General features: G+C 42.8%; 1 protein-coding gene across 3 annotated transcripts in view; it reads right to left on the reverse strand.

The window, feature by feature from the left end:
• The window catches only part of LOC145397483 (ubiquitin carboxyl-terminal hydrolase 47-like), a 36,792-nt gene extending 26,509 nt beyond the window's left edge, over positions 1–10,283 (reverse strand). For all 3 annotated transcript variants that reach the window (XM_080270540.1, XM_080270539.1, XM_080270538.1), the window contains exons 1-6: positions 7,703–10,283; positions 6,482–6,657; positions 5,607–6,097; positions 3,590–3,833; positions 924–1,127; positions 283–447 (exon numbers count right to left, since the gene is read on the reverse strand). In XM_080270540.1, coding sequence (XP_080126666.1) covers positions 283–447; positions 924–1,127; positions 3,590–3,833; positions 5,607–6,097; positions 6,482–6,657; positions 7,703–10,217 — 3,795 coding nt within the window. In that variant the 5' untranslated portion in view covers positions 10,218–10,283. The remainder of the gene's footprint in view (positions 1–282; positions 448–923; positions 1,128–3,589; positions 3,834–5,606; positions 6,098–6,481; positions 6,658–7,702) is intronic.
• Between the last annotated feature and the right edge of the window lie 3,683 nt (positions 10,284–13,966).

Below are 13,966 nucleotides of genomic sequence, written 5' to 3' on the forward strand. Positions count from 1 at the left end.
ACCTGGGTCAGCCTTTTCAAATGACGTACAATACAGTAATACAAGTTCATACAACATGTCGTACAATTTTAATTCCCTATTTTAATAAGGTCTGGGAGCTCATCAATGGTGTATGACTCAGCCTTGTTCACCTGAGAAACAGTAATATGAGTTTCACACCATGATGTAATATTATTTTACTCTACCTTAATATGTTTTGGGGGCTTATCACTGGTGCACGTGTCAGTCTCCTTCAAATAATATACAGATTAAGCCATGTGATGCACAATGCTGCATGCTTACCTTAATATGTGTAGGGAGCTCATCATTGGTAAGGGCATAAACATTGCGGTCCTTGGCAACTTGGCGATACATGAGCATGTAGGCATTAGCAGAGGATGACCAGCTAGAGTAGTATCCTCCCCGGGACCCACCACCATAGGTCTTGCGGATGTCGTCATAGGTGATCTGCAGAATAACAAATAAATATGTAATGCTCAGAGTTTGGATGACATAATCCTCTCAGTAATGGTGACAATTTCTGTTTTAGTTCCGCTATCTTCAAATGATCTGATGCAGTTACAGGTAGTCTTAATGAACTTGTGGGATTAGATCTAGCCTGCATATCTTCCATCTTAAGGGCTTTAAATTACAGAGTGGATGATTTTAGCTGATATTTGAACAGTCTCCATTTTTTACCAGTCCAAACAACTTCAAGCATGAGTATATGAGTTATCTGAATTGCCTCCATTTTTATAACAGTCCAGTTTCAAGCATAAGTAGTTAAGTTACCTCAATTTTTTAATAGTCAAAATAGCTTCAAGCACCCACTTCCTCAAACTCATACATCATACAGTTCAAAGTATCATGTCTACTACAACAATAAGACCAATAAGACACAAGAGCAAAATAAAACCGGTATCTCTCTCTACATGAACCATTACCTTGGTGACACTCTGGTCATTGAAGCAGAACCATTCCCCTGTGGCAAAGTCCTTGATATAAGCGTAATAGTGGCCTCCCGACGCACTGCCAGAGTGGATCATGATGGAGAACAGTTCATACACATAGGGTCCTGTGCCTGCTCCACCCCATGCCTTGTTGCGCTCATTGTACACACTGCTTACATCTATCCCTTCATCCTCATCCTGGGGGAATGTAGTAAGGATTAATAAGATTGTCCAGGTGGTGAAGTGGGCAATGAGAAAGCTTGGCTTGGAGGAGTGGCTGATTAGGGTGGTTTTGGCTATGTATGTGGGTGCTCCCACTCAGGTAAGAGTGAATGGAGATTTGTGTGATGAGTTTTCCGTGAATGTTGGTGTTCATCAGGGGTCAGTCTTGAGTCCCATGTTGTTTATCATGGTACTTGAAGCCCTTTCACGTGACTTTAGAAACGGACTCCCATGGGAGTTGCTGTATGCTGATGATTTGGTGTTGATTGCAGAGAACGAAAGGGAGGCGGAGGAAAGGTTTAGGAAGTGGAGAGATGGTATGGGGCACAAGGGTTTAAGGGTAAATGCAGATAAAACAAAAGTGATGATATCTAGGGTTGGTGGCGGTACTGTCAAGGATCAGGGAGAGTGGCCATGTGCAGTTTGCCACAAGGGCGTGGGAAGTAATTCCATCTTGTGCGGTGTGTGTGATAAATGGGTGCACATGAGATGTAGTGGTATCAGAGGTAGACTGCGAGATAATGCTGATTTTATGTGTGCGGTGTGTCGGGGTGAGCAGGTGGAGATTGTCAGCCGTGAAAGGATTGAACTTGCTGGTGAATCTCTTGAGTGTGTGGAAGAGTTTTGTTATTTGGGAGACATGTTGTGTGCTGAAGGTGGGGCTGGAGCTAGCTCTGTGGCTTGGGTGAGAAGTGGTTGGAAGAAGTTCAGGGAGCTCTTGCCTCTCCTGACACTGAGAGGACTCTCCCTACGTGCTAAAGGGGTCTTTGTATGCAGCATGTGTTACGAGTGTAATGCTGTATGGTAGTGAGACCTGGGCAGTGAAGGAGGAAGATATTCACCAGCTCAGACATACAGAAATGACAATGATTAGGTGCATGTGCAGTGCGTCCCTGCGTCCAAGGCCTGGAGGAGCTGGGTTTACGATGGAAGAGTTGAGAGGTAGGATGGGACTGGAGTGTATTGGTGTTGTGATGAGGAGAGGTAGATTGAGATGGTTTGGACATGTGGAGAGGATGGGGGATGATAATTGGGTGAGGAAGGTGAGAAGTGTTAATATTGGGGTGGGGTTACGAGGGGTAGACCGAAAAAGAGATGGGATAAGGTCATTAAGTGTGACCTCAGGGTTAAGGGACTGAACAGGGAGGCTGCAATGGATCGTGCAGCATGGACAGCCGCCATTAGGTGACCAAGGCCGACACATGCAAGCATGTTGGAGCCTTTAAAAATGAAATGACATGAAAACATTCTTTCTGTGTCAGTACTAGTACAGTTGTCTAATATACTGTACTAACATTCTTTTTACTCTAACTTGGCCTAACACTGCCATCACTCCATCTTGAATGCTGAACCGTGACAACAGAGTAAGAATAGAAAATGGTACTTGTCAAAATGATGTGCTACGAGACAGATGTAGAGCTGTATACAGTATATTTCTTTTCCTGTTACTGAGCCAAGTGAAACAAGCTCAGTAACGGAAAATCTAGGTGAAGTTAAGGTTACATAATTATATAATTCAGCTGGCTTAAAATCACGTGGGTGAATTGGTTGGAATGATAATGAATATAATAAACTCAGAGGGAAATAATGTAATGAGCTATTTGGTAAGAAACAATTTTTAATTCCTGGTGCTGACATAACAATGGCAGACGGGTGCAAATAGTTACAGAATAGTTGGCTTGTTTTCACATGGTAGAACTGTGCTACTCCCAAAGGTCCGATAATAAGTCACAGTTGTATGAAAATTTAACAAATCTTAGCTATGAAGTAGGTATTAATCTCCTGAGTTAACTTAGCCATGAAACTGGAATGAATCTCCTTGGTTACTAGTTAAATCAATAATCTAATTTAACTATACTTGGCCACTGATTAAATTGAAAGGGATTAGGGATCTTTGTCAAATTAAAACAAATGCGTTATAGTCCTCATTAGAGATCCAGGATATTTTCGAAAAGATCTAAACTTTTTCCATACACTTCATAATATAAACTCAGAGAAACTGGTAAATCTACATCACAATCAGCCAAGAGATTTAATGGACAAAAATTATGAAAAATGATGTGCCATTAATAAAACAAAGATAAATAAATAAATAAAGCAGATGTGTTGACTTATAATAAAGGAAAGGGGGGAGACTCAGGATGGGGTGGATGATAGGGTGGAGAGCTATGAGGGGTCAGGGGTGAGTTGATGAGAGGGCAGCTTGATTCAAAGGACTGGGTGGCATGGAGGTGATCTGTTTGTGGCCAACCCTTCTGGGATTAAGGCATCTGGCTATAGAGAGACAGACAGGGAGACAGATAAATAGGCAGACAAACACAGGCAAACAGACAAAACAGAATGACAGACATAGACAGACAAATAGATAGATACATATAGACAGATAGATATAGATACTTTATAACAGAAGACAACAGCAGCAGGCAACTCCTTCCCACCTGGTTATCAGATTCTGGTTGTGAGATGGAAGTGTTGTCCACCGAACTGTCCTCCACATCCAGAGCAGAGCCAGAGTCAGTGGTGGAGGCATCATCCACTTTGTCTCCACTTGATGGCTTGTCTGGGGTGGTGGCGGTTTGGGAGTTAGTGGTGGAGCCTGACCCCGCTGCCCCAGACGCCGCTGTGTCACCATCAGCACCGTCCACGAAGGAATTCAGGTTCAGGATGTCTGGGAAGGTCACTCTGAGGAAAACCAGGTCAAAATAAGAGCAATGCTGGAAGGAAACTGGAAGAGAAATTAGAATAGTGTACAGTACTGGTGAAGGAAGAGGAAGAGGAGTGTTTATGAGTGAGAGAGGTGTGGTAGCCAAGAGGCATTTCAGTCACTGCCATCCCCTGCTTGTGAATGGTCATTAAGGAGAAAAGTTTCTGTGGTAATGATGATGATGATGATACAGTATGACTTCTTTACTACACTGAGCTGGTGGTAGGTGGTGGCAACCATTATCCACTCACTTGATGTAGTGCTGCCTACTTCTTCCTTTGGCGACTCTGCAATGCATGACATACCAGTGGCTTCTTGTAGCCTAGAAACTATTTACAATGTCTGGTATGACATATAACCAAATAATGGTGTAACATGGAGCCTACTATGGTGTCCCTGTTAACTTGCTGGAGTGACACAAAAGCTGCATCCATCCAGGAACTAAACCTCCATACCTTCCCCATGCCCTGCTGTGGACAGAAACTGTCCACCAAAGGGAAATATTGGTTCACTGCACAAGAGAGCCCTGCAGGGATGGTTGTTTGTCTGCTGTTGATGGGTCTGCTCAGCCAGACAGGCTGTGGTTGTTATACTACTACTACTATATTGAGTGCTGAAGAGGGATGCCTTCAACTTGTGGCACAGATACAAATATCCCTCAACCACCTCCTTGTCCCCTGAGAGGTGGATGGTGGACTGTAGGAGAGGGGCAACTTAAGCTTGAAGTCCAATGGGTTCGCAACAAAGAAGTACTAAGTTTATTTTCTCTCTCTCTCAAATGACAGCCCATACTTTAAAATGAGTTATGACAGCAACTGAAATATGGGAAAACATTGACAGTTGGGAGGGAGTGTCCAGGCCCACCCTGTGAGCCAATGAGGTAATGTCAAGCTTTGCATGGTCCACCACCGGGTGGCTCCTCCCGAGCTTAACTGGTTTTCTCATTTTTTATCTCGTCAGTTACTGCATTTCTGCAAGGAACACCTTATTTCATCTAACCAACTTGATCTTGTCAATTCCACAGTCTCATCACCTTCTATACCTCACTTTATTACATACTTATTTAACATCCATCCACTTTCATTTTAGTCTACCACACCTAATCCCACCTTCAAACTCACTCATCTAATGGTATACCCATCCCACCACCGTAATTACATCCATTTTGTCCATACGACCACATCATCTACATATACTCTCCATTACCCTGTTGTCAAAAGACTTCATTACTCCATAGCTTTCATGAAACCCATTCTTTCCTAGCTACTCCAAGAACTCAACCATATTCCTCAACAATCCCACTTCCAATACTCTTCCTCTTGAGTTTCCATTTTCACGCCAAAGTCTCACACTCAAACATTAATGTGGATACTAACACACCTTCAAGCAATTCTCTTGAAGCCCCAATACACAAAACTAATTCACGTCTTCATAGCACCATCCACCTGTTTCCCTGTGACACTCTGTTTCCCAGTTTTGCATATTTACTTCTCTTCTCTAGACCACACTGAGGTACTTACATTCCTACACCAATTCAAGTCTCTCTTCAGTCACCAGCACATCATACAGCAAGTTACCTTTTCTCTTCACAACCATGGTTTTACTCTTTTCTATATTCACTTGCAAAACATGACACTCAGACACTCATAAAACTTCGAAGAATACATGGAAAGGCAAACAAATACTGGGGAGAGAAATAATGAAGCTTGCTGTGATGAAGGCAATGTGACTCAACTGCATATTCAACTCACTTGTCATTGAGCTTAATTCGGTGAAGAGTCTGGTAGTCAAAGTCGAAGCGCATGAGGTGTATGGTGAGAAGATAGGGGAAGCGGGTAAATTTAAGTCCCTTGTGAGCATCACAGAGTTTGTCACATCGTGAGCACTTATACTGATTATTACCAGTCAACAATTCTGGGGTGACAAAAGCTCTCAAGGCCTCCTCCACACTTTTATACGCTGAGTTTGAGCCAAATGGTCTGATTGGTAGTGGAATATCTAAGTAAGTATCTTCCCTGGCCCCCTCATTGCCACACTCCAGACACTTGACATAGTCCTTCATCTTGCCCTGATACAGGTTATTAATGAGGTCAGCCTGATGTGTATTTTTGAAACACTGCTCCAGCGCATCAAACATAACACGACACAATTCCTGGATGTCATGCTGTTGCCACGCCTCACTGCTGTCCCACCCAAAGCTCCGCGTCAGTTTCGTCGTTTCTATTGCACTCTTCTTGGTAGTCTACAGGGAAAAAATATAAATATATATTACTGCACAATACACAGAGAATTGGAGGGTAATGTAGATAAACACAGGTTAGAGTGAAAACTTATTACAAGTAAACATGAGAAGCATTACACCACAATATTCAGGAAACTGGAAGGTGATGTAAAGAAACACGTTAGAGACAAAATTTACCCTCATATGGCTGTACCAATGTGCTTATTCTCTAAACAAGATCACTGGCAAAGCTGGACAGCAATAAAGTCTGGTTCACCATTTGTGTTTTTCTACAATATTCTTTTATTACTCTCTTAAAACCTCAATTTTCATGAACTTCTTGATGCTATTCCAGGGTGACAAGGAAGAAACAAAATTCAGAAACAAGATCAATAACTCACTAACCTGTAATAGAAGAAAGAGGCGCTGAAGCTGGCAGGGTATGTTCTTGGCAGCTTCCTCCGGTGTGCCAGTGAACTGCCATGAGTAAAGAGCATTGCGGAACTCTGGGGTCATGTACAGAGTCTGCAGGAGGCTGTTAAGGTAGCAGGTCATTGCCTGGTTCACAAGACCAACATAGCCTGTAAGGGATCACACAGGGGTTTTATTAAATACCAATTTATACAGGTATGAAAGTGATTTAACTCCGAATCTGAACAAAAATTTCAGTTATCAATAGTGTACCAACATACATATCTTTCAATTACAAGGATAATGTAGTGCTGAAGTCACCAAAAACAGTATTTAGTGGATTCAAAACATGGGAAGCAGATGAGGAAGATGTTCACAGATTTCAGCATACTGAAATGTTAAAAGCAGACAGATGTATGGACATGAATGCAAAAGGGAGGGCCACAGGGGCAGACCAAGAAAAAACATGTGTGAGTTCTCAACCCCAACCTCTGTGTTAGGTTAGGGAATTTAACATGAATGCTGTGATATACCGTGCAAGCTTGGAATGGGAAAAAAAATAAGCTGACCCATGTAGGCATGGAATACTGCCTTATAAAGTATATGTACTGTATCTGTGCATGTCATTAACAACATAAATGATGCATCGAAAGAAGTGTCAACTTCAAAAATGAATGGCTTATGGCACAAGTTGTGGCCAGGGTGCATCCACTCCTCCTCTTGATTCCCGGCAAGGGAGGAGCACGTCATCAAGGAGGTGTGACAGGATACTACAGATGTGTCACACAAGGATGGATTCCTAGATGTAGACAAACAAGATATCCATGTGTTAGAGAGTCACAGGGAGGAGCTCTCTAATGAAGAACTTATGAACATGCAGAAGAAGCATGTGCATGTTCATGTTCAGGGGGAGGGCGTGGAAGAACCCCTACCTTATTCCATTTTTAGGTGGGAAAAGAAGTTTGGATGATGATGATGATGATGATGATGATGATGATGATGATGATGATGATGATGATGTTGATGATGATGATGGTGAACATGATGATGATGATGATGATGATGATGATGATGATGATGATGATGATGATGAAGGATGATGATGATGATGATGGATGATGATGATGATGATGACAAAGACACTGACTATGATGATGACAATGACAATGATGATAAAAACTATGACAACAACAACTAAGCATCTATCCATCTCACCTGTATCATGTTTGATGAGAGCGGACGCATAAGAGTAATCTGATGCTTGAGGGAGCGAGGTGGAAGGCAGAGCATCAGTGCATGGTGAGCGGTTAGACCAGTCTGTCACCGTGGCCGCTGCTGTGGTGGAGGCTGTAGGAGACGCTGAAGCACCCAAACCGAGGTCATCATCATCAGGCTTGGGTCGTGGTGGCTGTCCGTCCAGGTCGCACAAAATCAGGTTGTTGCGGGGAGTGCCTTCTACTTGGAACCTGGCATGAACAAGGGTCCTCTCAGCTTCCATCTTGTCCACCTCAACCTGGGAGCCATCAGTACACTGCAGCACTAGGGAGAAGGAGTCCGGGTCATACCTGAATCTCCGCCCCACCTCCTGCATCAACTCCCCACAGGTAGAGGTGGCGGGAGTTACAATGGTCACCTTGTTCACTGTGGGTGTCTGTGCACTCATGTCACGCACTATAACAAATATGCTCACGTTATCCAGTTCGGGCTCATCCGCATCAAGATCAATCAGGGGATATTTTTTGTATGCTGAGGAAGAAGTAGGGGGTGTACTTGATTCCTCACATGCAGTGTCATTTTGAGTGTCATTTGAGGAGGCTGTATCCTTTAAGTCTTTAGGGGAGTCACTTCCAGATTTACCATCAATCTCCGTATCACTGACTGAAGTAGCTCCATCAATATCATCTGGTAATCTCTTATAATGCTCCTCTGGGGACTCTGCACTACTCAACTGATCATCATTTGTTACAACTGTGGTAGGTGGTGAGTAAACATCACTATCCAATTTGCTACTCTCAGCATCACTACCAGAAGCACATTTTTCATCCACATCAACACTACGTTTGGTGGTTTTCTCATAATATTCTTTCCGTTTATCACTTCCTAGTTTTGCACTGCTTGTGGACACGTCACTCACTACCGGTACCTCCACACTGGCAGAATGGTTCTCAAGTATTTTCTCTGACTCTGATTGTGGCTCACTTGGCATGCACCGGGATATGGCTCCCGTGCTGGCTGCCTTTAACACTTCTGGTTTATCACTCTTTTCCTCTTCCTGTTTCTCAGTAACTGGCTTTTCTATCTCCTCCTCTTCCTTCTCCTCTTTAGTTGTAGTCTCTGTGCTGACTCCTGAGACTTCTGCTGAGTCAGACTTCATGGTAGTCGTCGATTTCAAAGAATCTGCTGCGTCTTTGCTCTTGAGCTTAGTTGATTTTTTAACTTTGATTGTCTTGGTTGTCTTAGTGGGGGTGGAGGAAGGTGAGTCCTTAGCCACACTTGATTCTTTTGATTCCTGGCCATCAGACTCCTTACAGCTGGAGGATGAGCTATCTATACTGGTAGCATCGGTGGCTCTCGACTTGTCTGACTCGAGAGATCTGGCAGGGGAAGAATCCTTTGGTTTCACTGATTCATCGGTACTCAACATTTCAGATGTCTTTACCTTTTCTGACTTAAGATTTCTAGATGGAGAGGAATCTTTGGTCTTCACAGAGTCGTCTGCTTTAACCGATTCAGAAGTCTTTAACTTATCAGACTTTAGATTCCTTGAAGGAGATGATTCTTTGGACCTGGAGGTTACATCTGATCTGGTCACTTCCGAGATTTTGGCCTTGTCTGATTTTAGAAGTCTGACAGGAGAAGAACCCTTGGGTTTCAATACAGGGCTTGAAGTAGCTGAACTCTTTCGTCTAACGGCTTCAACCTTACCTGTATCACTGGAAACCTCCCCTTTGGTTGTATCCTTAACTACCTTGGCCCTGACTGATTCAGAAGAGGTATTGGCACTTCTTGACTTGAACACACTGGATTTTGGTGACTTTTCAACTTTTGTTTTCTCGGGAGTATCAGAAGTCTTGGTGGGTTCTACATCCTCCTCTTTCCCACCATCTCCTTCCTTCTCCCCATTCTCAATTGTCCCCTCCACACTCTCCATCTTCTTAGTTTCCTGTGGAGGCTCCTCTGTAGTTTTGGGTGACTGACTAGGGGTATCAGAGGAATCACTTGAGTCTTTACCATTGACCTGAACTGCCTCGCTGCCACCTTGCTCTAAGGCTTTTTGAATCTTGATATTTCTTACTATCTTTTTTGGTGCCCCGGGAATCCTCTTGGGTGGTTGCAGTGCCGGTATTGATGTGGCTGATGATGAGGCTGACGCGTAAACGGACGACGATGCTGACGTTGATGCCGATGATGATGCCGAGCCTGAGGTGCTGGTGCGTCTGATCATGGAGGGGGGTCGCTGGGGTAACTCTCCACCTACAAGCGTGAGTGGGGTTTCGGCTTTCGTATTGAGGTCGGAGATCATGTTGGCCACCAGGGAACTCGTGGACCGTTTTCTCACCGTCCGTGTTGTCGTCTTCACCGTGGTCTTTGTGGTGGTGGTCTTGCTCATCTTTGAGGTGGTCTTGGTGATCTCCTGGTCATCTGAGGAAGTGGAGGTAACTGAGGTGGACCTGTGTCCCTCCACCTTGGTCTCCCTTACTGCCTCCACCCGTTGCTTGGCCTCCTCCATCTGCCCCGGAGCCTCCAAGCGCTGACTCTTCTCCTCCACGGACACCTCACTAAGGCTGCTGGTGGAGGTAATGCTTCCACTGGTTTCTCCCCCACTGTTGCCTCCACCCCCGCCCCCCCCACCATCACCCCCGCCACCTCCATCCTCCACACTCTCAGTCTGAAACACAAACATCGAATCAGTCAAATGTATCAACATGCTTAACCAGTTCAATACAAAAACATTTCTCAAAAATCAGTCCTGCTATTTCCAAATGATTCTACTTGGCTTAACCTCTTAAATCAGGTAAGTTACTTTACTCCTTTTACTCCAACTTGACCTAAAATTCCCATCTTTCCATCCTCAATGTTCAGCTGTAACAATAAACTAACACTACAGTAGATGATGCTGGTCATGAATCAGTGCTATGGCATGGATGTACAGCTGTGGCATGTCTTTTTCTGCCACTAAGCCAAGTGAAATAAGCTGCAACAGGACAAAAATCTCAGCCAAGTAAAGGTAAAAGCACTACAGTATATCCATCAATCCATCCAAATATATCAACACAAATTCACAGTATTCATGTTTGAGATATTTTCCAGCGAAAGGCTCAGTGAAAACTTTACTAGGTCTAAACGTTTCTCCTGAATTTATTAAAGCCGTACAGAGGCAATAAGAATGAAATACCGTACAGAAAAAGTCACCAGAATGAACAGGAAACAAAAATTTTTCCCAAGTTGAGAGGTTAGATTTAGCATAAACACCTTCTGTCTGATGTCATATTTTGTGCTTTTGTTTTCATTATTTTATTCATGGTACCTCCAAACAATTTAATTCAGCTTGGGGGAGACTTCTTGTAGTGAACAGGTAATGGAAGGTTATATTCAACCTCTCCAGTTCAATAACTCTTCATAACTAAATACAATTATCTGGATAAAAGAATAAAATAAAAAATATGTTACAGACTGAGGTGGTTAAACTTTTCACTACTTGAACTGACTCTTAAACTGAATAAAATAATCTAGTGGTAGCAATGACTGACTAAAGAAATTACATCCTGAATCTGAAGGGCTGAAATATAAAACACAGGTAAAAATTAAGATAGCTATATTGCTTTTACTCTAACTAGGACTAAAACTGCCATTCTGACATCTTGAATGCTGAGTAATAGCAACAGTTTAACACTGGATTATGATGCTAGTCATGATGAAGTGGCAGACAAAGGATGTAGGGCTGTAGTACTGTCTTTTTCCTTCACAGAACTTTGTGGGGGGGGGGAAAAAAACGAAAATCAGGGTTGGGTTACAGTAAAAATAGTGTAACCTGTCTTCACCTGATAGAACTGGGTCACTCTCTGTGTGAAATTCAATGAGCCTAAGTTACGAGGTAGGAATGAGTCTCCTTGGTTACTAGTTCAATTTATCATCCATGATAAGAAACAGGGAAGTGAGCATGGAAGTGAAAAAGTTACTACATGACAGTATTGTGATACCAACTCTAACGTACGGAAGTGAAGCTTGGACATTGTTGGAAGGACACAAGTCAAGAGTGAGAGCAGTGGAAATGAGTTATTTAAGAGGAGCCTGTGGAGTCACGTGGAGAGACAGGCTGACGAATGAGGATATAAAGGAACGTTGTGGTGTGGATGTGGATGTGATAGGAAGCGTTATGAGGAATACACTGAGGTGGTTTGGCCATGTGGAGAGGATGGAGGGTGAAAGACTGACGAAGAGAGTGTATATGAGTGAGGTGGAGGGGGAAAGAGGGAGGGGGAGGCCAAGGATGAGATGGAGGGATGGGGTGGAGAGGTATATGAGAGAGAGGGGTGTGAGTTGGGAGCAGGGCAGTGAAATGGCGGGGGACAGGGCAACTTGGAGGCGATTTGTTTGTGGCCACCCCAAACGGGATTGAGGCGTCTGGCAATAGATAGATAGATAGAACTACACCTGGCCATTGACTGAATTCAAAAGGGGCTGGGTGAAAACAAACCAACAATAATAACACAACTTCATACAGCATTTACAACCATGACCTTTGACTGCACCGTAAATTCACAAGGTTTACTGCAACAAACCATCTATTATTTTTGTCACAGCTGGCTTCCGCACTTTCATAGTCAAGAAATTTTCGGGATGGCTAATGAAACGTTTATGTAATATGGATGTGCTTTACAATGTACCCTAAAATATTGCCAATACAGACCTCATGATCTAGACTTTACCCACAACCACAGATAAAACTAATTTCTCCATATACAGGGTGTCCTGGGAGGGAAGGACATAAATAACTTTGGGATATGATAATGAGAGAAACTTAAATTTAAAAAACTACTAAGTCAACAACTGTTCATACATCAACCATTATGGAACTACAGTTACTGATGACTTTATGAGTAAATTATAAAGAAGATGCTTTTCACACATTCGGTAATTAGTAACTAGAGCCCCATAACAGCTATGATTCAGACACATCTTGACTATTTATTTATTTATTTATTTATTTTCTTTACTTGGAACTCTCATCTATCATTCCCAGGCTTGTGCTCATTCCTCCCTGGCACCCTGTACTCTATACTGTATTCTGTAGGTGTAACAAGAGATGGTAAAGTAGTGGCAAGAATATAATCACTACACAAAGTTAAGATGGTGGAAGTGTAGCAGTGCTGAGGTAGGAATGCAGACCCCTCCCCCCTCCTCCCTCTACCACTACAACATTTTGTCTGCAATAAATAACACATTCTTGTCAAACTATCGCTAACTGGTTTTCATCTAATGGAACTGAGCCACTCCCACAACTTAAATTCTACATTGTTGTTACATGAAAATCAGTGAGTCTTGGTTACGATGTAGGAATGAGTCTCCTTGGTTACTGGTCAAATGAACCATTCAAGCTGACTATACCTGACCAACCAAACTGAAAGGGGTTGAAATCTGTCATGTTAAACGTGGTATATAATAAACTCCTTATATAATGTACTGTACCTTGTTTATTCCAGTACACCCTCACAATGTTGCTAGGAATGAAAAACCTTCTCATGGTTGGGATAATTCTAGTATTTTTTCCAGCTAAGACCACACCATATGTCTGTGAGTGAGTCATAGAAGTCTGAGTTCACGTCATTACCATTAACCCTACCACAGTGAAGACAACTCTGGCATACCACTCCAGTTAATACCAGACTAATGTATTCAGCCACAGGTGAGTCATACGATGCTGAGTTAAAGAAAATTAAAACAGACATTTCAGATACCTAGTTAAATAAAAAAAAAAAAAAACAGAAATTCCTTTATCAGTCTCTTGAAGATAAGCAGTCCAGAGGCAAGTTTATACATACTCTGTTCACTATAACATGGTAGAAAATTCCCACATTTCCACCTTGAATGTGGTGCTATAAAATGTGTGTAACCTTGAATACAGTGTTTGTCATGAATAGGTGCTATAGAGTGCTGCCTTATCCTGCCACTGAGCTCAGGGAAATAAGCTGCAAATGGACAAAATCTCATCAGAGTTACCTATAGTCTACATTTACAGGTAGGATGCATACTGAATAGATATGTATTTCATAACCTACAGGATATTCAGTTCAGCTAATCTTATTAACTTTTTATTTATTACTATTAGTTTTTTAGATGGAGGGGTTAGACAGTGGTAAAGGGCCTGACTTGAGATCAAAGGGTCGAGAGCTCATACCCTCTGCCCTGCTGGGAGAGGTGGCACTCTCCTTTCACCTAACAGATTGTAACAGCCATGACTCAGTGAGTTAGAGCTCT

This window comes from Coenobita brevimanus, chromosome 41 (assembly GCF_032717465.1).
Source record: "Coenobita brevimanus isolate Jiangsu-jjx chromosome 41, ASM3271746v2, whole genome shotgun sequence".
NCBI lineage: Eukaryota > Metazoa > Arthropoda > Malacostraca > Decapoda > Coenobitidae > Coenobita > Coenobita brevimanus.